The sequence below is a fragment of the Bombina bombina genome, chromosome 3 (assembly GCF_027579735.1).
Source record: "Bombina bombina isolate aBomBom1 chromosome 3, aBomBom1.pri, whole genome shotgun sequence".
NCBI lineage: Eukaryota > Metazoa > Chordata > Amphibia > Anura > Bombinatoridae > Bombina > Bombina bombina.
This window is the reverse complement of record NC_069501.1, coordinates 1,077,336,600-1,077,362,873: the sequence shown is the minus strand read 5'-3', so window position 1 is coordinate 1,077,362,873 and position 26,274 is coordinate 1,077,336,600. Positions and strand designations below refer to the sequence as shown.

At 41.0% G+C, this 26,274-nt stretch overlaps 1 protein-coding gene across 2 annotated transcripts in view; it reads right to left on the bottom strand.

Moving 5' to 3' along the window:
• PHF11 (PHD finger protein 11) overlaps positions 1-26,274 on the bottom strand; it is a 589,089-nt gene that overhangs the window by 164,573 nt on the left and 398,242 nt on the right. For both annotated transcript variants that reach the window (XM_053708365.1, XM_053708366.1), the window contains one exon: positions 3,067-3,910. In XM_053708365.1, coding sequence (XP_053564340.1) covers positions 3,067-3,910 — 844 coding nt within the window. The remainder of the gene's footprint in view (positions 1-3,066; positions 3,911-26,274) is intronic.

Sequence of the window (26,274 nt, the reverse complement as noted above, 5' to 3'; positions counted from 1 at the left end):
GGACATATGAGTGACAGGGCATGAAGGGCCATGGAGACTGACCTGAAGCCTGATGTGGCAATATAACTGACTGGGAGTGAAGGCAATGGGGTCTGATGTGGGTATGAGTTCCAAAGAATGCAGAAACATGGAGTCTGATCTGAGGCCTGATGAAGGCCTTACATAACCCCATTACCTGACAGCTGTCCAAATTTATTTTTATGGTTGGCAGCTGCCAGTCCTAGTCCCAGTGACTAACACAATACATCAATAAGATATTTCCGTACATACATTGTTGCTTCAATCAACAACACACTTGCTGCACTCACCAGGGGCTCGATCCAATATGCAGTGTCGCCCGCAAAAGCTGGCAACGCCGTTTTTTGCGCTGTTTTGGTATCACATATGCGACGTAACATACAAGTTATGTGCGTATATTTCACCCGTCGCCCGCAATTTTTACTCCTATAGGCTAACATGGGACCGCGTCGTAAATCGGTATCCAATATCCACAGAAGGACTTACGTGGCGAAAATGGAGAAATCTTACTCCATTTTTACCTCGCCATAAAAGGCAGCCGTAGCAAGCCTTGCGCTGAGTATGGGAGCACCGTAACTCCCGAAAATGCCTGCAAAAATAAACTAACACCTAACGCATGTGCAATGTCTATCTATCTGTCAACCACAATCCCCCACCGCAATAACTAATAAAGTCTATTAACCCCTAAATCCGCCAACCCCAACATCGCAAACTACCTATTAAAACTATTAACCCTTAAACCGCCATAGCCCAAAACGCAATAAACCTATCCAAGTATTAATCCTTAAACCGCCATAGCCCACAACGCAATAAACCTATCCAAGTATTAACCCTTAAACCGCCATAGCCCACAACACAATAAACCTATTAAAGTATTAACCCTTAAACCGCCATAGCCCACAACGCAATAAACCTATTAAAGTATTAACCCCTAAACCGCCATAGCCCACAACGCAATAAACCTATTAAAGTATTAACCTCTAAACCGCAGTTGCAGAGTCGCCGGTCTTCAGGTCCGCGGTCATTGGTCTTCAACTCCTCCGCTCCGCGCCGGCTGTTTCCTGGAAGAAGAAAGAAGAGGTCGCCGCTTGGAAGAAGACTTCACCGCCTGGAAAACAGGACCTTCTCCCCCGGTCTTCCGGACAGGTAAGGACCACTTGGGGGTTAGACTTAGGGTTTTTTAAGGGTTTTTGGGGGGGGGTTATTTTATTTAGATATGGTAGGCAGCAATAGAGCTAAATGCCCTTTTCAGCGCAATGGGTAGTTTAGGGTTTTTAGTGTTAGGTTTTTTTTTGGGGGGGGGGTTTACTGTTGGGGGGGGGTTTGTGTATTTGTTTTGCAAAAGAGCTGATTATCTTGGGGCAATGCCCTGCAAAAAGCCCTTTTAAGGGCTACTGGTAGTTTATTAGATTAGGGGGTATTTTTATTTTGGGTGGGCTTTTTTATTTTCATAGGGATTAGGTATAATTTTTTTTAAATTTTGTAATTTTTTTCTATTATTTTCTGTAATCTTAGATTTAGTTATTTTCTGTAATTCTAGCTTAAAGGGACAGTCTACTCCAGAATTTTGATTAGACTGCTTTTTTAAAGTAGTGTTAGTTTTTTGTAATTTAAGAGTAACTTTAGTATTTTGTAAATGAGGTCATTTTAGTTCATTTAGGGGGTGTTAGGTTAGGGGGGGTTAGGTTAGGTGTTAGGTTTATTGCGTTGTGGGCTATGGCGGTTTAGAAGTTAATACTTTAATAGGTTTATTGCGTTGTGGGCTATGGCGGTTTAGGGGTTAATACTTTAATAGGTTTATTGCGTTGTGGGCTATGGCGGTTTAAGGGTTAATATTTTAATAGGTTTATTGCATTGTGGGTTATGGCGGTTTAAGGGTTAATACTTGGATAGGTTTCATGCGTTGTGGGCTATGGCGGTTTAAGAGTTAATACTTTAATAGGTTTATTGCGTTGTGGGCTATGGCGGTTTAAGGGTTAATACTTGGATAGGTTTATTGCGTTGTGGGCTATGGCGATTTAAGGGTTAATACTTGGATAGGTTTATTGCATTGTGGGCTATGACGGTTTAAGGGTTAATAATTTAGTTATTACTTGCGGTGTGGGTTTGATGGCGGATATAGGGGTTATTAGTTTAATTAGGCTTATTGTGTTGTGGGGGGTTGTCGGTTTAAAAGGTAGTTTGCGATGTTGGGGTTGGCAGATTTAGGGGTTAAGCAAGTTATTACTTGCGGTGTGGGTTTGATGGCGGATTTAGGGGTTAATAATTTAGTTATTACTTGCGGTGTGGGTTTGATGGCGGATATAGGGGTTATTAGTTTAATTAGGCTTATTGTGTTGTGGGGGGTTGTCGGTCTAGGGGTTAATACATTTATTAGTAGTAGTGAAAGGGGGGATTGCGGATATAGGGGTTATACGCGTCGGGCTTATTTTTGGGAGGCGTGTTAGACTGTTACAGGAGATTTGATATTTTCTTTACTTTTCTTAGGCGCCGGCAGTTTCTAAAGTGCTGTAAGTCACTGGTGACTCCCGAAATTTGTATTTACGCTTATTTCTGGACATCGCTAGTTTATCCGACTTACGCCACTTAGGAAATGCTGGCGCCGTATATGTAATACCCCGATGTGCGAGGTGAAATTATGGGCGGCGCGGGTTTCTGCACTTACGCTGAAACCTGCGCCGTATATTGGATCGGGCCCCAGGTTTCTGGTTACAATCTTAAAGAAACACAGCACTATAACTATGCTATATATGGATGCAATAAAAATAAAATGATTTTAAGCAGATAGTTAATACATGTATTAAACAAACAGTATGCTCTGATATTCTTTTTTACTGCCCTAAATTTTATATAAAAATAATATATTTTAATTACCAACATATAGCATGCACCCCTGTAAAAAAATACAAATTCCATAAGAGGATCTAGATGAACTAATCGTCTATTCGATTAGGGATACTTGGAGACCAAGGTGTAAAAGCACTTAAGAAGGAAAATAAAATTCTAAAGTATGCCCACAAGGTCATGCTGAAAACCTGTCAGATTTACCTTTTATATTAGGAGGCATTAAAGGATTTTCCATTGGCTCTTCACGTGCATTAGGAAAACCTTCCAAAGGATTAAAAGGTTGTTTTGATGTTGAATCTTCCACATTAGGAGAAAGTGCTGAAGATGCCAATATTGTGTCTGTTAAATTAGGGACATCTAAAGGCTGTGCAGCTTTAACCTCTGGTATAGAAGAATTATTTGATGGCTGCGTAGTTTCTACCTCTGCTGTGCTTTGGTTGCTAGGAGCATTTGATGTCTTTGTAATGAATGTGGCTTTTGCATTAGATGAGCTTATTGACTCTACCACTGATGTGTCTTTTGCATCATGACAACCTGCAGAGTTTGCTGTTGTAGCCTCCTGTTCATCTAAAGTGCTTGGAAGGCTTGTTGCAGGTGTGTCTTTTTTAATATGATGGCTTTGAACCTTTTTCATACATTTCTCCGTAGAAGTTAAAGAATTAAAAATCTGCTTCATTGAATCGAGTTTAATAGGCGGTATAAGAGTCCTAGTCATTAGATTTTTATTATTTGTAGAGACTGGAGATACTGTCCCTGTTCCTGTTGTCCCATTAACATTAAGAGAACATTCATCTGGTTTGATATTTCCATCAGTAGAATTCAAAGTTTGTGTCACTGAGGACACTTTTTCATGAAGATTACTTATAAGTTCTGGCTGTAAAGTTTCTGTATAATTATGTTCTAATGTTACTGAATTGCTTTTATTAGATAAATCTATAGCTACTGTAGCTACAACATTATTAGAGTCCACAAGGTTTGTTGATGATGTGGTTGTTACATTAGGGGAATTGTGTGTTTCTGTTTCCTGTTCACTGATTTCTTCATTCTATAAATGAATAAAACATACAATTTTGTTATAATAATAATAAGAAAATATTTCAATTTCTGAAAGGGGGGGAACCAGATCAATTGGTACACTCAGTTCTAAAATTACAAGTTTTTAATTTAAAGAGATAGTAAAGTCCAAATTAAACGTTCATGATTCAGATAGGGTATTTAATTTTACACAACTTTCCAATTTACTTTTATCATCAAATTTGCTTTGTTCTATTGGTATTCTTAGTTGAAAGCTCATATGCTAATTTCTAAGCCCTTGAAGGCCACCTCTTATCTGAATGCATTTGACAGTTTTTCACAGCTAGAGGGCGTTAGTTCATGTGTTTCATATAAATAACATTGTGCTCACGCAGAGTTATTTAAGAGTCAGCACTAATTGCCTGAAATGCAAATCTGTCAAAAGATCTGAGATAAGGAGGCAGTCAGCAGAAGCTTAGATACAAGGTAATTACAGAGGTAAAAAGGATATGTCTATAAGAGTGTTGGTTATGCAAAACTGGGGAATGGTAAATAAAGGGATTATCTATCTTTTTAAACAATAACATTTTTGGTGTTTACAATCCCTTTAAAATTAAATTATTAAAGGGATATGAACGTCAAAATAAAACTGTCATGATTCAGATAGATGGTACAATTATTTGTTGAAAGGGCGAAGCAAAGAAGACTCAGGAGCAGGGTCATCACTACAATAGTCTCAGTAATCAGTAGTGCCATTGCTACATGGAGGCCTGATTGTCCTTCTGTGTGCCCTTTCTGCTCTGAAAAAATGGGCACACAGTATACAGAAAGTGTATGTATTTCCCTTTACAAATATGATGACAGCTTTGCTGCCACAGTGTTTTTGTACATAGAAACTTGCCATCTTATTTGTTCACAAAGACTGGGCAAGTGCATATTCTCATGGAATAACAAAGAGGGAAGATTGCACCTTCATGAACAGGAGTTCATTAATGTAGGTACAAGCGCTGTAAAACACACTGCCATGAGCGTGAAGAAATTTGGAAATGTAGGAAAGATAAAGCAAGGTAAGCAAAGTGAACACCGTTAGTAATGGAAAGAACAACAAGCAACCAATTGCACTACATATAAGATTGTTGCGACTTTTTATTGCTCACATATCTGAGTAGCTTCTCATATAGAGTAAAGTATAATGAGCAGGGTGGTGCTGTGTATTGAAAGAACTTGAAAAATACTAGGGGGGGGGGGTAAAAAAAGACCCCCCTATGATAGAATACACATATAGCACTCAAAAGTCTCTAGTAAATATGTGACCACAAAGTATGATCACAAATTGTGATAGGTATAAATAGGTGACTTAGGTTCCAAATCTCAGAAGGAGAAAAGAGGGTGGAAATTAATCTATTAAAAAATAACTTTTAATGAGTATAATAATGTTAAAAATAAAGGGAAATACATATTAAAAACACACACACATAACTAACTTCATTGTGATCCCAGTATCAAAAATTAATAAAGTTGCATGCAGCAGTAATAATGATGGGGCAATATCACAATGGGGGTTAGGAGTACAAATAAAATTGTGTTTAGATGAATAACTGAATACTATTGAGTAAAATTGCTCAAATGTCCTTGGTAACAGAGTTGACTCTGTTCTTAGTAATAGAGGTTAAAGTGTATGGGGTCTTCTCTTTGAAAATACGTATCTTATAGAGGATTTGTAAGATCCTCATTGGGTTTATAAGAGGAAAAATGTCAGTATTGCTACAATGTTTACTAGCAACTAAAGAGTCTTGTTGCTTACAGACAAGGACAATGTTGCCATTTTTGTACTGGCGTGTGTGTAAGGTAATAAAATTGTGTGCCTAAAGTTACAGCAATCACCAATACACACTATCGCTAGATTTAATCTCACAATTGAGATACAGGAATATATCAAGTTTAAAGAAACACATACATCCAGATAATTTAGTGTGATTAGAAATAGAGTCAGTATATGGTTGGTAAATCACCAGTCTGCATATATTAAAAATTATGACGTGTTTATATTTGTCGTTATTTGTGCATAAGGTTAACTTTCGATTAAGTTGCGTTTTCAGTACAGCGTGACTAACACATATAGAGGCCCATTTATCAAGGCCCGTGTTTCTGGTGAGTCTTCAGAATCACCAGACACGCAAGTTATGGAGCAGCGGTCTAAAGACCGCTGCTCCATAACCCTGTCCGCCTGCTCTGATGAGGTGGACAGAGATCGCCACAATTCATCCTGATCGAGTACGATCGGGTTGATTGACACCCCCCTGCTGGAGTCTGCAGGGGGCGGCGTTGCACCAGCAGCTCGCAAGAACTGCTGCTGCAATGCTGAATACGGAGAGCGTATTGCTCTCCGCTTTCAGCGATGTCTGTCAGACCTGATCCGCCCAGTCGGATCAGGTTTGACAGACCTTTGTTAAATAGGTCTCATAGAGTTAGAACATATTTATGTTTGATGTTATATGCACTTGAAGTTAACTTAGTTGCATTTTCAGTAAAGCGTGACTGGCAACTGGAACTCTGGTCTGATATTTATTTTTTACAACTAGACCTCTGATTTTATTTTTATTAGCTTGTGCTTAGATGACAGTTATTTAGTAAAATGTATCACTGTTATATGATTGGATAATCACCACTTTCCAGATATATGTTTTTCATTCAATACATATTAGATTAATTGTCAAATAAAGTATATGTTCAGTGTAACGTGACTAGCCGTTAAAGCCCTGGTCTGTTATTGATTCACTGACATCTTAGTGGTACGTATTTAATACAACGTGCCTATCGGTTATACCTCTCGCATGTTCATGTATTATGCGACCCCAAAAACCCCGGAACTCTCTAGGTTGTTAAATTTGTTTGTTGTTGTAAATATTGTATATACATTTTCATATTACAATTGGTCCCCTCAGTTTCGAGTATTGTAATTGATTTAACAATCAACATGAATCAACAATTCCGCATAGTATCGTTACTCCTACTGATATATATATATAGCAGTGAATAGAATTACACCCAGCAATGTGGCTGTACGTCAGGTGGTGTAGTAAAATTATCTACTGAAAATGTCTATCGGTTAGCACCCAACAAGTATATTTTGATATTTTGACACCCAACAAAGATATTTGCACGCTAAGTAAATAAATTAAGTTGTGATATCTAAAAAAAGTAAGTAAGGTGGCAATTTAAAACACAGGAGTTCACATTGACTCCTCACCACGTCCCTAACATGTTTTGCGGTCTAGCACGGCTTTTTCAAAGGGTATCCCCTTTGAACAAGGTGATACCCTTTGAAAAAGCCGTGCTACACAGCGAAACATGTTAGGGACTTGGTGAGGAGTCAATGTGAACTCCTGTGTTTTAAATTGCCACCTTAATTACTTACATATTTGCATTTTTTTTTGTACACAGTTTAAAAGTTACATAACAAATATAAAAAACCCTCAGGAATAATATAGAGCAATGCAGCCACTGTAAAAAGGAAATTTATGATTAACTGATAAATTTATTTCTTTTACGATATGACGAGTCCACGGATTTCATCCTTACTTATGGGATATTGCCTCCTGGTCAGCAGGAGGAGGCAAAGAGCTCCACAGCAGAGCTGCATAAATAGCTCCTCCCTTCCCCCCCAACCCAGTCATTCGACCGAAGTTAGGAAGAGAAAGGAAAAGCCAAGGAGCAGAGGTGACTGAAGTTTGACAAAAATAAAAACCTGTCTTAGAAAAATGACAGGATAGGCCGTGGACTTGTCATATCGTAAAATAAATAAATTTATCAGGTAAGCATAAATTTCCTTTTCTTTTACAAGATATGATTTCATCCTTACTTATGGGATACAATACCAAAGCTATATGACAAGGATGAAAGGGAGGGACAAGACAGGAACCTAAACGGAAGGCACCACTGCTTGAAGAACCTTTCTCCCAAAAACAGCCTCAGATGAGGCAAAAGTATCAAATTTGTAAAATTTGGAAAAAGTGTGAAGAGACGACCAAGTTGCAGCCTTGCAAATCTGTTCAACAGAAGCATCATTTTTAAATGCCCATGAGGAAGACACAGCTCTAGTAGAATGGGCCGTAATTTGTTCTGGAGGCTGCTGTCCAGCAGTCCCATATGCAACACGGATGATACTCCTCAGCCAAAAAGAAAGAGGTAGCCGTAGCTTTCTGACCCCTACGTTTCCCAGAAAAAACAACAAATAATGAAGATGTTTGACGAAAATCCTTAGTCACCTGTAAGTAGAACTTCAGGGCACGGACTACATCCAGATTATGTAACCGACGCTCCTTCTTAGAAGAAGGGTTAGGACACAAGGAAGGAACAATAATTTCCTGATTAATATTTTTATTTGAAACAACCTTAGGAAGAAGACCAGGTTTGGTACGCAAAACTACCTTATCTGCATGGAAAATAAGATAAGGAGAATCACATTGTAATGCCGAAAGCTCAGAAAATCTGCGAGCAGAGGAAATAGCAACCAAAAATAAAACTTTCCAAGATAACAACTTAATATCTATGGAATGCATAGGTTCAAACGGAACCCCTTGAAGAACATTAAGAACTAAATTCAAACTCCAAGGAGGAGCAATTGGTCTAAATACAGGTCTGATTCTAGTCAGGGCCTGACAAAAAGATTGAACATCTCCCAGATGCTTGTGTAGCAAAATAGACAAAGCAGAAATCTGTACCTTTAAGGAACTTGCTGACAACCCTTTCTCCAATCCTTCTTGGAGAAAAGATAAAATCCTGGGAATCCTAACCCTACTCCATGAGTAGCCCTTGGATTTGCACCAATAAAGATATTTACGCCATATCTTATGGTAAATCTTTCTAGTAACAGGCTTGCGTGCATGAATCAAGGTATCAATGACTGCATCAGAGAACCCCCGCTTAGATAAAATCAAGCGTTCAATCCCCAAGCAGTCAGCTGCAGAGAAATTAGATTCGGCTGATGGAAGGGTCCCTGAATGAGAAGGTCCTGCCTCAATGGAAGCTTCCACGGTGGCAGAGATGACATGTCCATCAGATCGGCATACCAAGTCCTGCGAGGCCACACAGGAGCGATGAGAATCACTGAAGCCCTCTCCTGTTTGACTCAAGCAATCAACCGGGGAAGGAGAGCAAATGGAGGGAACACATAAGCTAGGTTGAACGACCAAGGCGCTGCTAAGGCATCTATCAGTTCGGCCTGAGGATCCCTGGACCTGGATCCATATCTCGGGAGCTTGGCATTATGGCGAGACGCCATGAGATCCAGCTCCGGCCTGCCCCATCTGAGAATCAGGGTGGCAAAGCCCTCCGGGTGGAGTTCCCACTCCCCCGGATGAAACGTCTGTCTGCTCAAAAAATCCACTTCCCAGTTGTCTACTCCTGGGATGTAGATTGCTGACAGATAACAAAGCTTCCGCCCACCGAATTATCTTGGATACTTCTGTCATCGCCAAGGAACTCCTTGTTCCTCCCTGATGATTGATGTAAGCCACAGTCATGATGTTGTCTGACTGAAATCGGAGGAATTTTGCCGAAGCCAACTGAGGCCAAGCCTGAAGAGCATTGAATATTGCCCTCAACTCCAGAATATTGATTGGAAGTAGAGACTCCGACCGAGTCCACACACCCTGAGCCTTCAGGGAATTCCAGACAGCACCCCATCCTAGTAGACTGGCGTTCGTTGTCACTATCACCCATGAGGGTCTGCGGAAGCACGTCCCTTGGGACAGATGATCCTGCGACAACCACCAAAGAAGAGAGTCTCTTGTCTCCTGATCCAGATCTATCTGAGGAGACAAATTTGCATAATCTCCATTCCACTGTCTGAGCATGATCAGTTGTAGAGGTCTGAGATGAAAACGAGCAAACTGAATGATGTCCATTGCCGCCACCATAAATCTAATCACCTCCATGCACTGAGCCACTGATGGCCGAGGATTGGACTGAAGGGCTCGGCATGTATTCAGAATCTTTAACTTTCTGACTTCCGTCAAGAAGATTTTCATGGATATAGAGTCTATTAGAGTTCCCAGGAAAGGAACCCTTGTCTGTGGAATTAGTGAACTTTTTTCTAGATTCACCTTCTACCCGTGAGTCCTTAGAAAGGACAGAACCATATCGGTATGAGACTTTGTCAGTTGATAAGACGACGCCTGGATCAGAATATCATCCAGATAAGGTGCCACTGCAATGCCCCGTGGTCTGAGAACCGCTAGCAGAGACCCTAGAACCTTTGTGAAGATCCTGGGTGCCGTGGCCAGCCCGAAAGGAAGAGCCACGAATTGAAAATGTTTGTCCAGGAAAGCAAACCTTAGGAGCTGGTGATGATCTTTGTGGATAGGAATATGAAGATATGCATCCTTTAAGTCCACGGTAGTCATATATTGACCCTCCTGGATCAATGGAAGAATTGTCCGAATAGTCTCCATCTTGAAGGATGGAACTCTGAGAAACTTGTTTAGACTCTTGAGATCTAAAATGGGTTGGAACGTTCCCTCTTTTTTGGGAACCACAAAAAGATTTGAGTAAAACCCCTGCCCCTGTATTGGAACGGGACAAATTACTCCCATGTTGGAGAGGTCGTCTACACAACGTAAGAACGCCTCTCTTTTTATCTGGTCTACAGAAAATCGTGAAAGAAGAAACCTTCCCCTTGGGAAGGAATTTTTGAACTCCAACTGATACCCTTGAGACACGATTTCTAGTGTCCAGGGATCCTGAACGTCTCTTATCCAAGCCTGGACAAAGAGAGAAAGTCTGCCCCCTACTAGATCCGGTCCCGGATCGGGGGCCGCCCCTTCATGCTGTCTTGGTAGCAGCGGCAGGTTTCTTGGGTTGTTTACCCTTGTTAGGTTTCCAGGTGGGTTTGGCTTGAGAATAATTCCCTTCCTGTTTAACAGAAGAGGAAGAGGGGATTCCCTTGAAGTTTCGAAAGGAACAAAAATGATTCTGTCGTCCCCTTTGTTTAGCTGTTTTGTCCTGAGGAAGGAGGTGATCCTTCCCTCCCGTAATGTCAGAAATGATCTCCTTCAAGTCAGGCCCAAACAGGGTCTTACCCTTGAAAGGAATCGCCAAGAGGTTTGATTTAGAGGATACATCCACAGACCAAGATTTTAACCATAAGGCTCTGCGTGCTAAAATGGAAAATACTGAATTCTTAGCCGCCAATTTGGCGATCTGAAAGGCGGCATCCGTAATAAAAGAATTAGCCAGCTTAAGGGCCTTAATTCTATCCATTATTTCTTCTAAAGGAGTCTCAGTCTTAAGGGACTCTTCTAGAGTGTCAAACCAAAAGGCAGCCACAGTTGTGACTGTTACAATGCAGGCCGTCGGTTGTAATAGAAACCCTTGATGAATATATAGCTTTTTTAGAAGACCCTCCAACCTTTTATCCATAGGGTCTTTGAAAGCACAACTGTCCTCAACAGGGATAGTCGTACGCTTAGCCAGGGTAGAGATAGCTCCCTCCACCTTAGGGACCGTCTGCCATGAGTCCCGAACGGTGTCAGCTATAGGGTACATTTTCCTAAAAATAGAGGAAGGGGAGAACGGGATACCCGGTCTCACCCATTCCCTTGTAATAATTTCCGAAATTCTCTTAGGAACCGGAAACACATCGGAATAAGAAGGGACCTCTAAGTATTTGTCCATCTTACTCAATTTCTCTGGCGGGACCACAATAGAGTCACAGTCATTGTCATGATCCGGTGTACATGCGCTCAGGACACAGACCCTCGGGGCAGTGGTAGGGATTTGAAGACACCGACCCCTGACCCGGGGAAGAGTATACTGGACGTGGATAGATGATATTCTGTGATTCATAGAAGTTATTGTAGAATAAATGGAGAGTGCAACATTTGTATACAATATATTCTGAGTTCACTGTGACTTATAGTTAGTTAATAGAAGTAACTGCAGGATTCAATGAGAGAAAAAACAGAATTTATGCTTACCTGATAAATTACTTTCTCCAACGGTGTGTCCGGTCCACGGCGTCATCCTTACTTGTGGGATATTCTCTTCCCCAACAGGAAATGGCAAAGAGTCCCAGCAAAGCTGGTCACATGATCCCTCCTAGGCTCTGCCCACCCCAGTCATTCGACCGACGGACAGGAGGAAATATATATAGGAGAAACCATATGATACCGTGGTGACTGTAGTTAGAGAAAATAATTCATCAGACCTGATTAAAAAACCAGGGCGGGCCGTGGACCGGACACACCATTGGAGAAAGTAATTTATCAGGTAAGCATAAATTCTGTTTTCTCCAACATTGGTGTGTCCGGTCCACGGCGTCATCCTTACTTGTGGGAACCAATACCAAAGCTTTAGGACACGGATGAAGGGAGGGAGCAAATCAGGTCACCTAAACAGAAGGAACCACAGCTTGCAAAACCTTTCTCCCAAAAATAGCCTCCGAAGAAGCAAAAGTATCAAATTTGTAAAATTTGGCAAAGTGTGCAGTGAAGACCAAGTCGCTGCCTTACATATCTGGTCAACAGAAGCCTCGTTCTTGAAGGCCTATGTGGAAGCCACAGCCCTAGTGGAGTGAGCTGTGATTCTTTCAGGAGGCTGCCGTCCGGCAGTCTCATAAGCCAATCGGATGATGCTTGTAAGCCAAAAGGAAAGAGAGGTAGAAGTCGCCTTTTGACCTCTCCTTTTACCAGAATAAACAACAAACAAGGAAGATGTTTGTCTGAAATCTTTGGTAGCCTCTAAATAGAACTTTAGAGCACGGACAACGTCCAAATTGTGTAACAAACGTTCCTTCTTTGAAACTGGATTCGGACACAAAGAAGGTACAACTATCTCCTGGTTAATATTTTTGTTAGAAACAACTTTAGGAAGAAAACCAGGCTTAGTACGCAAAACCACCTTATCTGCATGGAACACCAGATAAGGAGGAGAACACTGCAGAGCAGATAATTCTGAAACTCTTCTAGCAGAAGAAATTGCAACCAAAAACAAAACTTTCCAAGATAGTAACTTAATATCTATGGAATGTAAGGGTTCAAACGGAACCCCTTGAAGAACTGAAAGAACTAAATTTAGACTCCAGGGAGGAGTCAAAGGTCTGTAAACAGGCTTGATCCTAACCAGAGCCTGAACAAATGCTTGAACATCTGGCACAGCTGCCAGTCTTTTGTGTAGTAAGACAGATAAAGCAGAGATCTGTCCCTTTAGAGAACTTGCAGATAATCCTTTCTCCAAACCTTCTTGAAGAAAGGAGAGAATCTTAGAAATGTTTATCTTATTCCATGGGAATCCTTTGGATTCACACCAACAGATATATTTTTTCCATATTTTATGGTAAATTTTTCTAGTTACAGGTTTTCTGGCCTGAACCAGAGTATCTATCACCGAATCTGAAAACCCACGCTTTGATAGAATCAAGCGTTCAATCTCCAAGCCGTCAGTTGGAGGGATACCAGATTTGGGTGTTCGAATGGACCTTGAACAAGAAGGTCCTGTCTCAAAGGTAGCTTCCATGGTGGAGCCGATGACATATTCACCAGGTCTGCATACCAAGTCCTGCGTGGCCACGCAGGAGCTATCAAGATCACCGAGGCCCTCTCCTGATTGATCCTGGCTACCAGCCTGGGAATGAGAGGAAACGGTGGGAATACGTAAGCTAGGTTGAAAGTCCAAGGAGCTACTAGTGCATCTACTAGAGTCGCCTTGGGATCCCTGGATCTAGACCCGTAGCAAGGAACCTTGAAGTTCTGACGAGACGCCATCAGATCCATGTCTGGAATGCCCCATAATTGAGTTATTTGGGCAAAGATTTCCAGATGGAGTTCCCACTCCCCCGGATGAAAAGTCTGACGACTCAGAAAATCCGCTTCCCAATTTTCCACTCCTGGGATGTGGATCGCAGACAAGTGGCAGGAGTGATCCTCCGCCCATTGAATTATTTTGGTCACTTCTTTCATCGCCAAGGAACTCTTTGTTCCCCCTTGATGATTGATATACGCAACAGTCGTCATGTTGTCTGATTGGAACCTTATGAATTTGGCCTTTGCTAGTTGAGGCCAAGCTCTGAGAGCATTGAATATCGCTCTCAGTTCCAGAATGTTTATCGGGAGAAGAGACTCTTCCCGAGACCATAGACCCTGAGCTTTCAGGGATTCCCAGACCGCACCCCAGCCCACTAGACTGGCGTCGGTCATGACAATGACCCACTCTGGCCTGCGGAAGCTCATTCCCTGGGACAGATGGTCCAGGGTCAGCCACCAACGGAGTGAATCTCTGGTCTTTTGATCTACTTGAATCATTGGAGACAAGTCTGTATAATCCCCATTCCACTGTTTGAGCATGCACAGTTGTAATGGTCTTAGATGAATTCGTGCAAAAGGAACTATGTCCATTGTTGCAACCATCAATCCTATTACTTCCATGCACTGTGCTATGGAAGGACGAGGAACAGAATGAAGCACTTGACAAGAGCTTAGAAGTTTTGATTTTCTGACCTCTGTCAGAAAAATCCTCATTTCTAAGGAATCTATTATTGTTCCCAAGAAGGGAACTCTTGTTGACGGGGACAGAGAACTCTTTTCTTTGTTCACCTTCCATCCGTGAGATGTGAGAAAGGCTAAAACGATGTCCGTATGAGCCTTTGCCTTTGACAGGGACGACGCTTGTATTAGAATGTCGTCCAAGTAAGGTACTACTGCAATGCCCCTTGGTCTTAGAACCGCTAGAAGGGACCCTAGCACCTTTGTTAAAATCCTTGGAGCAGTGGCTAATCCGAATGGAAGAGCCACAAACTGGTAATGTTTGTCCAGAAAAGCGAACCTTAGGAACTGATGATGTTCCTTGTGGATAGGGATATGTAGGTACGCATCCTTTAGATCCACGGTAGTCATAAATTGACTTTCCTGGATGGTGGGTAGAATCGTTCGAATAGTTTCCATTTTGAACAATGGTACCCTGAGAAATTTGTTTAGGATCTTCAAATCCAAAATTGGTCTGAACATTCCCTCTTTTTTGGGAACTACGAACAGATTGGAATAAAATCCCATTCCTTGTTCCTTTATTGGAACTGGGTGTATCACTCCCATCTTTAACAGGTCTTCTACACAATGTAAGAATGCCTGTCTCTTTATTTGGTTTGAGGATAAGTGAGACTTGTGGAACCTTCCCCTTGGGGGTAGTTCCTTGAATTCCAGGAGATAACCTTGAGAAACTATTTCTAGCGCCCAAGGATCCTGAACATCTCTTGCCCAAGCCTGAGCAAAGAGAGAGAGTCTGCCCACAACCAGATCCGGTCCCGGATCGGGGGCTACTCCTTCATGCTGTCTTGTTAGCCGTGGCAGGCTTCTTGGCCTGCTTACCCTTGTTCCAGCCTTGCATTGGTTTCCAGGCTGGTTTGGGTTGTGAGGCATTACCCTCTTGCTTAGAGGATGCAGAATTAGAGGCTGGTCCATTTCTGTGAAAGGGACGAAAATTAGGCTTATTTTTAGCCTTAAAAGACCTATCCTGTGGAAGGGCGTGGCCCTTTCCCCCAGTGATGTCTGAAATGATCTCTTTCAAATCAGGTCCAAATAAAGTTTTACCTTTGAAAGGAATGTTAAGTAATTTTGTCTTGGATGACACATCCGCTGACCAAGACTTTAGCCAAAGCGCTCTGCGCGCCACAATAGCAAACCCTGAATTTTTCGCCGCTAATTTTGCTAATTGCAAAGCGGCATCTAAAATAAAAGAGTTAGCCAATTTAAGTGCGTGAACTCTGTCCATAACCTCCTCATATGGAGTTTCTCTACTGGGCGACTTTTCTAGTTCCTCGAACCAGAACCACGCTGCCGTAGTGACAGGAACAATGCATGAAATTGGTTGTAGAAGGTAGCCTTGCTGTACAAAAATCTTTTTAAGCAAACCTTCCAATTTTTTATCCATAGGATCTTTGAAAGCACAACTATCTTCGATAGGAATAGTAGTGCGTTTGTTTAGAGTAGAAACTGCCCCCTCGACCTTGGGGACTGTCTGCCATAAGTCCTTTCTGGGGTCGACCATAGGAAATAATTTCTTAAATATAGGGGGAGGAACAAAAGGTATGCCGGGCTTTTCCCACTCTTTATTTACTATGTCCGCCACCCGCTTGGGTATAGGAAAAGCGTCGGGGGGCACCGGAACCTCTAGGAACCTGTCCATCTTGCATAATTTCTCTGGAATGACCAAATTGTCACAATCATCCAGAGTAGATAACACCTCCTTAAGCAGTGCGCGGAGATGTTCTAATTTAAATTTAAATGTCACAACATCAGGTTCAGCTTGATGAGAAATTTTTCCTGAATCTGAAATTTCTCCCTCAGACAAAACCTCCCTCATGGCCCCTTCAGATTGGTGTGAGGGTATGACAGAACAATTATCATCAGCGTCCTCTTGCTCTTCAGTGTTTAAAACAGAGCAATCGCGCTTTCTCTGATAAGTAGGCATTTTGGATAAAAGATTTGCTATGGAGTTATCCATTACAGCCGTTAATTGTTGCATGGTAATAAGTATTGGCGCACTAGATGTACTAGGGGCCTCCTGCATGGGCAAAACTGGTGTAGACACAGTAGGAGATGATGTAGTATCATGTTTACTCCCCTCATTTGAGGAATCATCTTGGGCAATATCATTATTTGTGGCAGTACTGTCCTTACTTTGTTTGGACGCTATGGCACAATTATCACATAAATTTAAATGGGGAGACACATTTGCTTTCATACATATAGAACATAGCTTATCTGAAGGTACAGACATGTTAAACAGGCTTAAACTTGTCAATAATGCACAAAAAACGTTTTAAAATAAAACCGTTACTGTCACTTTAAATTTCAAACAGAAAACACTTTATTACTGAATATGTGAAAAAGTATGAAGGAATTGTTCAAAAATCACCAAATTTTCACCACAGTGTCTTAAAGCCTTAAAAGTATTGCACACCAATTTTCAGAGCTTTAACCCTTAAAATAACGGAACCGGAGCCGTTTTTCAATTTAACCCCTATACAGTCCCAGATACAGTCTTTGCTAAGACCCAACCAAGCCCTGAGGGGAATACAATACCAAATGACACCTTCTAAAAGCTTTTTCAGAGATTCTTAGATCCTCACACATGCATCTGCATGCCCTGCTCTCAAAAAACAACTGCTCATTAATGGCGCGAAAATGAGGCTCAGTCTATGACTAGAAAGGCCCCCTGACTGAAAAAGGTGTCCAATACAGTGCCTGCCGTTTTATAAACGTTCCCCAAGATTATAAATGTCAATTGTTAGCCTAAATTTGAATAATATGCACAAATAAAGCAATCGATTTAGCCCATAAAAATGTCTACCAGTTTTTTAGCCCATAATAAGCCCTTTATTCTGTTTGTTTTTGACTAAGAAAATGGCTTACCGGTCCCCATGAGGGGAAATGACAGCCTTCCAGCATTACACAGTCTTGTTAGAAATATGGCTAGTCATACCTTAAGCAGAAAAGTCTGCTAACTGTTTCCCCCAACTGAAGTTACTTCATCTCAACAGTCCTATGTGGAAACAGCAATCGATTTTAGTTACTGTCTGCTAAAATCATCTTCCTCTTACAAACAGAAATCTTCATCCTTTTCTGTTTCAGAGTAAATAGTACATACCAGCACTATTTTAAAATAACAAACACTTGATAGAAGAATAAAAACTACATTTAAACACCAAAAAACTCTTAACCATCTCCGTGGAGATGTTGCCTGTACAACGGCAAAGAGAATGACTGGGGTGGGCGGAGCCTAGGAGGGATCATGTGACCAGCTTTGCTGGGACTCTTTGCCATTTCCTGTTGGGGAAGAGAATATCCCACAAGTAAGGATGACGCCGTGGACCGGACACACCAATGTTGGAGAAATATAGCAAAGTGGAATGTTCAGGCTTCAGAGTAATCTGGTAAAAGATTGACACTTAGATGCAAACTAAGGATTGTTGCAGGTTCACAGTACATAATATTATATAAAGCTGTATGTCAGAGTTAAAGCACAGCTGCACAGGTACTTAGACAAGCTGCAAGTTTAGGCATTAATTACTGTTTGTGCATTTAGATGCAAACTTGGTTTGTTGCAGGTTCACAGTACATAATATTATAAAGAGCTGTGTGTCAGTAATTAGCAGAGCAGCACAGGTTATAAACAGGTTGCAAGTCTTAGGCATTAATTACTGTTTTGTGCATATATTGAAGAATCACATGAAAGCTTTTAACTGAACATAAAGAGTTCTGAATAGCAGCAGGATATTTCAGCAATGACAACTTGTAGCAGAGAAATAGCTATAAAGTTCTGAGTAAGATGCTGTTGTAATTAGAGAGTGATGGTAAACAAAAGCATAATTGATTTATAATAAAGTTCACAGATTTGTTAAGTAGCTGTGTCCAGGAAACAGAATGGAGATATTTTTGATACTTGCGGTTTGATGATATCATAGCATAGCCTCTCGTAGCAAAAGGCGGAGGTGTTCAAGTTTAAATCTGAAGGACATGACGTCCGAATCTGTCTGGGGTAATGCACTTCCTGAGTCAGACAGTTCCCCCTCAGACAGGGCCTCCCTACCCCCCCAATTCAGAGCCCTGGGAAAGTATATCGGAGATAGCTATTAAAGCATCAGAAGTTGCAGGGACCACGTGGGCCTCTGTCCTGCTGCGCTTGCCTTGTAGCACTGGCAACTTAGACACAACTTCTGTAAGAGTGGATGACATACCCTGAATTTCATCAGTCTGAGGACATTCATTAGATATATCTTTATTAAACTATTAGTTATATTGTAGCTAGCTTAGGGTTTATTTTATAGGTTAGTATTTAGTTTTAAATAGGAATAATTTAGTTAATGATAGTTATTTTATTTAGATTTATTTAAATTATATTTAAATTAGGGGGGTGTTAGGTTTAGACTTAGATTTAGGGTTTAATAACTTTAATATAGTGGCGGCGACGTTGGGGGCGGCAGATTAGAGGTTAATAAATGTAGGTAGATGTCGGCGATGTTAGGGACGGCAGATTAGGGGTTAATAAAATTTAACCCGTGTTTGCGATGCGGGAGTGTGACGGTTTAGGGGTTAATATATTCATTCTAGTGGCGGCGATGTCCGGTTCGGCAGATTAGGAGTTAATTATTTTTTTTTAGTATTTGCGATGTGGGGGGGGCCTCGGTTTAGGGGTTAATAGGTAGTTTATGGGTGTTAGTAAAGTTTTTAGCACTTTAGTTAAGAGTTTTATGCTACAGCGTTAGCCCATAAAACTCTTAACTACTGACTTTAAAATGCGGTACCAGGCTTTAAAGGAGAGGGTGTACCGCTTAGTTTTTGTCAGACTTGTAATACCGGCGTTATGCTAGTCCCATTGAAAAAATAGGATACGCAATTGACGTAAGTGGATTTGCGGTATTTTCGAGTCTGGCCGAAAAAATGAGCGGTACACCTGTACATGCAAGACTCGTAATACCAGCGGGCGTTAAAAAGCAGCGTTAGGACATCTCAATGCTGCTTTTTAAGGCTAACGCAAGACTCGTAATCTAGCAGTTTATAATTAGTGTTAGGATTTTGTGTAGTTTAGTTTTATTTAATTGGTAGTTCATTTAATTTTAGTTTAATAATTATATTAGTTTAATTGTTAGTTTAAATTAAACTTAGTTTTTTTTTAATTTGACAGGTAAGTTTTAATTTAATTTAAGATAGGGAAATTGTAATTCTAATCTAAAGTTAGGGGGGGCGTTAGGTTTAGGGGTTACTAGTTTAATTTAGTTTATTGCGATGTGGGGGACTTTTGGTTTAGGGGTTAATATATTAGTATATTTCGTTGTTGGGGGCTTGCGGTTTAGGGGTTAATAGGTTTATTATAGTGGCGGCGGTGTAGGGCTTAATAATTTTAGTATAGTGGGGGCGATGTGGGCAGACGGCAGATTAGGGGTTAATTATATTTAAATAGTGTTTGTGATGCGGGAGGGTGGCGGTTTAGGGGTTAATATGTTTATTATAGTGGTGACGATGTCGGGTGGAACGGTGGAATAGGGGGGTTAATAAAAAAATTTGTGTCAGCAATGTTGGGAGCGGCAGATTAGGGGTTAATAACTTTAATATAGTGTTTGTGATGCGGGAGGGCCTCGGTTTAGGGGTTAATAGGTAGTTTATGGGTGTTATAGTGTACTTTGTAGCAGTTTAGTTATGAGTTCTATGTTACAGATTTGTAGCGTAAAACTAATAACTACTGCTTTTAGATGGCGTTATGGATCTTGTCGTTTTAAGCTGTAACACAGGTTTTTTAGCCTCACCGCAAAACTCGTAATGGCAGCACTATGTAAGTCCCATGAAAAAAACGTAATTTTTACGAGTGCGATACTGATGTTGCGTTACAGGGTAAAAGGCTTGCGGTACAGCTATACCGACAAGACTTGTAATGGCTGTGGTGCTGTTTTAATGCTGAAAATGACATATTTTCAGCATTAAAAGACAAACGCACAACTCGTAATCTAGCTGAGTGATAATAGTTTTCTTATAGCCCTACAGAAACTTGAATCTGTATTGGGCTGAGCATTGGCCTCAGCCCATTATACTCAAAGGTTTGCAAATTATTACCAGCATTTCAATAAAGTCTTCGCTACCATTGCTGTGTCCTATACAGCCATGACAAGAAAATGGGCTAATTGTAAAATATGGACACCAGAGGCTGTTCAAGCCTTTTTTCATCTGAAACAGATGTTTAGTTTTGCACTTGTACTTCAGAATCCCAACTATGATTTGCAGTTTATCATTGAAGTGGATGCTTTTGAGGTAGGAGCCGGGGCAACACTGACACGAAGACAACCAGTTTCTGGAAAGATCCACCCTGTGGCTTTTTTAATTCAAAAACTTTTCTCCCACAGAAATGAAATGCAACATTGGTCGCGGGGTACTGTTGTCCTAAAACTAGCATTAAATGAATGGCAACATCTTTTGGACGGTACCACTTTGCCATTTATTATCCTCACAGATCATAAGAACCTGCTTTATCTTGGAACTGCTAGATGCTTGAACTCTTGTCAAGCCAAATGGGCTTTGTGCTTCTCCTGTTTCAACTTTCTTTTATCTTATATCCTGGGATCCAAAAACAAGGCAGATGATGCCTTATCACGTCAATTTCTGCCATCAATTCCAGAACAACCAGCTGAACAAGTCCTTATACCACAACATAAGATGGGAGCCAAAATCTCTACCTCTCTGTTGCATCGTCTTCAGGAATCACAATGTGATCTACAATGGGAACTGACCTTATGGTAGTCTATATGCCAACCCTAGGCTTTGAAAGGCTCTACTCTTCTTCCGCTTTTCTAAAATGTGCCATTTTTGTTCCACTCCCAAGTCTTCCCTCTTTATCACACATATCGTCAGACTCCATGGCATTTCTGTCAGAATGGTATCAGACCATGGCTCCTAACTTGTGTCTTGCTTTTGGAAAGCATTCCATAAGAAGCTGGAAGTCACAGTAGCACTCTTTGCTGATCACCATCCACAAATAGATTGACAAAAAGAACGCATGAATCAGACTCTGGAAGAATACCTCTGCAACTTTGTAAATGCCTGGCAATCCAACTAGTCAGATCGGCTTCCGTTGGCAGACATAACTATAAACTCTTGTTGGCATAGTACTATATACACTACACTGTTTAATGCAGACAGACACAGAAAGGCCATCTCTAAACGTGTACTGTTAAATAAAACAATACCATTTATTTCACAATTAAAAATACATACAGACATGGGAAACTCTCCAACAAAGAATGTCTGAAGCGTTTGCACTCTAGTGGTGCTTACTCTAGCCACACTCTAGTGGTGCTTACTCATAGACTACTGTTCTTAGGGCTATTGTCTCCTTATATACATATGTGGAGATTTTAACCCCTGCATGTATTCATTAAATTAAAACCAAATACATGGCAAAGAGTGTGGCTTATTTAAACAATACAAAAGATATTTCCATTATTTATCCTCAGAACACAATCCTTCATGCAATGTCAAGTCAACCTAAAAATTTCATAAAGGCTATACCAAAAGGCAAATTTAATATGCTGAGAAGGAACACTAACAATGATATAATTTATCAACAGCAGTCATTGGAGTTAAAGCAGCGTTTAGAAAATCGGGGCGATCCATCAGACAAGAAGTCAAGCACTATGAAGGCTTAAATAGAAATAAGTACACACAATCTAAATCTTCTAACAATCTTATAAAATTAGTTCCAACTTTTTTGCTTTTTTTCAACAGAGTATATAGAACAATTTAATGACATTACGAAAATTCTAAATGTACTATCAGGAAATCAAATGCTAAATAAGTTAAACAAATTTAAGTTTGAATATAAAAAAAACTCTAGCAAGTGTAATTTCCCCTGGTGAAAAGAATATGGCAACAAAGTAATGATTGGCTTCTTAAAAAGGGCAGTTATAAGTGTGGTGCAAGATTTTGCAACACTTGTTTGAATATAAAACAATGGTCTAATTTCTTTGTAATGTTGATAACAGTATACCATTGAGTTTAAGGGGACAGTCTACAATAGAATTGTTATTGTTTTGAAAGACAGATAATCCCTTTATTACCCATCCCCCAGTTTTGCATAACCAACACAGTTATATTAATACAATTTTTACCTCTGTGATTACCTTGTATCTAAGAACCTTCTGACAGCCCCTTGATCACATGACTGTGACTATATAAAATCTATTGAGTTGCATTTAGCATTGTGTTGTGCAAACTCTTAAATAACTCCCTGTGCCTGAACACAGTGTTATCTATATGGCCCACAGTCTCTTGTTGCTAAAAGCAATTTAAAAAACATGTGATAAGAGGCAGCAATCAAGGGCTTAGAAATTAGCATATGAGCCTACCTAGGTTTAGTTTCAACTAAGAATAACAAGAAAACAAAGCAAATTTGATAATAAAAGTAAATTGCAAAGCTGATTAAAATTACATCTCCTATCTGAATAATGAAAGTTTAATTTTGACTAGACTGTCCCTTTAATGCTAACTGCAAAACCACATATGCAGTTTATTTGCTAGAATGCAATCTGTGCAAATTTCAATATGTTGGTAAAACAACTAGAGAAATAAATACAAGAGTGACAGAGCATGTTAGCGATATTACAAATTACAACAAAGACTCAGCTCTAGCAAAACATTTTAATAGTATAAACTTTACCAATGTAGCTAATATATCAGTACAAATTATTGACGTGGCCAGACTGCCACCTAGAGGAGGTGATATAAATCTGATCTCAGATAGAAAGGAATTATAAGAAAATGTATGCTTACCTGATAAATTATTTTATTTTCTTGCATGAAGAGTCCACAAATCCATTCCAATTACTAGTGGGAATTCAACTCCTGGCCACCAGGAGGAGGCAAAGAACATCCCAGCAAAGCTTTAAGTATCCTCCCACTTCCCACAATCCCCCAGTCATTCATCCGAAGGAATATGGAAAGAGAAGAGGACACAAAGGGCATAGAGGTGCCTGAGGTTTAGAAAAGGACAAAAGCCGTCTTAAAATTAAAATAAGGGCGGGTCGTGGACTCTCCATACCAGGAAAGAAAATAATTTATCAGGTAAGCATAAATTATGTTTTCTTTCCAATGGCATGGAGAGTACATGAATCCATTCTAATTACTAGTGGGAACAAATACCCAAGCTAAAGGACACAGAATGGAATGGAGGGAGAACAAGACAGGAGGACCTAAACAGAAGGCACCACTGCTTGAAGAACTTTTCTCCCAAAAGAAGCTTCAGCAAAGGCAAAAACATCGAATTTGTAGAATTTGGAAAAAGTATGCAACGAAGACCAAGTGTCCGCCTTGCAGATTTGTTCCACAGAAGCCTTGTTTTTAAAGGCCCAGGAAGAAGAGACAGCCCTAGTGGAATGAGCCGTAATCCTCTCAGGAGGCTGTTGTCCAGCTGTCTCATAGGCCAACCCAATGACACTTCTCAACCAAAAAGAAAGGAGTAGTAGACGTGGCCTTCTGGCCTTTACGTTTACCAAAAAACACAAACAAAAAGGGCAGTAGATTGCCAAAAATCCCTAGTAGCCTGCAGATAGAAGGATTAGGACAGAACAAAAGAACAGCAATATCCTGATTGATATTGCGGTCCGAAACCACCATTGGAAGAAATCCCAATCTGGTACGAAGGACCGTCCTTATCCGCATGGAAAATAAGATAAGGGGGTGTACACTGTAGAGCCGAAAGCCCTGAGACTCTACGAGCAAAAGAAATAGCTAGAAGAAACAAAACTTTCCAAGACAATAACTTAATATCAACAGGGTGCATAGGCTCAAATGGAGCCTGCTGCAGTTCCCTAAGAACAAGATTAAGGCTCCAAAGAGGAGCAACAGGTTTAAACACAAGCCTGACTCTGACCAAGGCCTGAACATCTGATAAGTCGGCCGGACGTTTATGCAGTAGAATCGAAAGGGCAGAGATCTGACCCTTCAGAGTACTGACTGACAAGCCCTTCTCCAGGCCCTCCTGAAGAAAAGACAGAATGTGGGGAACCCTCACCTGACTCCAAGGGTAATTTTGCAAGTTACCGGCTTACAAACCTCAATCATGGTATCAATAACGAGTCTTAAAAACCTTGTCTAGACAAGACTAGGCTTTCAATCTCCAAGCAGTCAGCTTCAGAGAGTCTAGGTTTGGATGTAGAAAAGGACCCTGAAGTAGAGGGTCCTTCCCCAGAGGTAATTTCCATGGGGGAAAGGATGACATCTTCACCAGATCCGCAAACCAAATTCTGCAAGGCCAAGCTGGAGCAATTAGAATGAACGTAACCCACTCCTGTTTGATACGGGCTATCACCCAAGGAAGGAGGGCAAATGGAGGAAACAGGAAAATGAGACCTAAGTCCCATGCAACCACCAGAGAGTCGACCAGAGCTGCTTGCGGATCCCTTGATCTTGATCCATATTTTGAAAGTTTGGCGTTTAGACGAGGCGCCATCAGATCAAACTCTGGAACTCCCCACCTGAGTGTTATCATTGAGAATACTTCCGGGTAAAGGGCCCACTCTCCTGGATGAAAAGTCTGCCTGCTCAGATAAATCGCTTCCCAGTTGTCCACCCCTAGGATGTGGATGGCAGAAATGTGACAATTGTGAGACTCCGTCCAATGAAGAACACGAGTCACCTCCTTCATGGCTAAGGAACTTCTTATTCCTCCCTGCTGGTTGATATACGCCACCAAAGTAATGTTGTCCGATTGAAATCTGATAAACTGGACCAAACTTAATTTAGGCCAAGCTATCAGTGCATTGAAGATTGCTCTCAACGCTAGGATATTTATTGGGAGGGCAGACTCCTCCTGAGTCCAAATTCCCTGAGCTCTTAAGGGACCTCAAACTGCACCCCAGCCCGAAAGGCTGGCATCCGTAGTCACAATCTCCGAAGATGATCTCAGGAAGCATGTGCCCTAGGACAGATGGTCCTGAGAAAGCCACCAGGACAGGGATTCCCTCGTTCCGATGTCTAAGACTATCCTCTGAGAGAGGTCCGAGTGGTCTCCATTCCATAGTCTGAGCATGCATAACTGAAGAGGTCTCAGATGGAAAAGAGCAAAAGGAATAATGTCCATGGAAGCCACCATTAGACCAATTACTTCCATACACAGTGCCACTGATGGACGGACAGAGGACTGAAAAGAAAGGCAGCAAGAAGTTTGGATTTTCTGACCTCCGTCAAGAAAATCTTCATTGAGATTGAGTCTATGATCGTCCCCAAGAAATATACCCTGGTATTTGGCACTAAGGAACTTTTTTCCAGATTCACTTTCCATCCGTGAGAGCGGAGAATTGACAACAGAGAATCTGTATGGGATCTTGCTAAATGAAAAGATGGCATCTGAACCAAGATATCGTCCAGGTACGGTGCCACCGCAATTTCTTGTGATCTGGCCACTGCCAAAAGGGCCCCTAGAACTTTCATAAAGATTTGAGGGGCATTGGCTAGGCCGAAAGGTAGGGCTACAAAATGGAAGTGTTTGTCCAAAAAGGCAAACTGCAGGAATTTGAAATGTTTCCTGTGGATAGGAACATGAAGATAGGCATCCTTCAGATCGGTGGTGGTCATGAACTGACCCTCCTGATCTAAAGGGAGAATAGAACGGATAGTCTCCATTTTGAAGGACGGAACCTTGAGAAATTTGTTGAGACACTTGAGGTCTAAAATGGGTCAAAAAGTTCCCTTTTTCTTGGGAACGACGAATAGGTTGGAATAGAACCCTTCACCCTGTTCCGCCTGAGCACCTGGGACAATCACTCCTAGAGAAGCAAGATCCTTGACACAGTTTAGGAAAGCCTATCTCCTTATCTGGTTTGCAGATAATCTTGATGGAAGAAATCTGCTTCTGGGA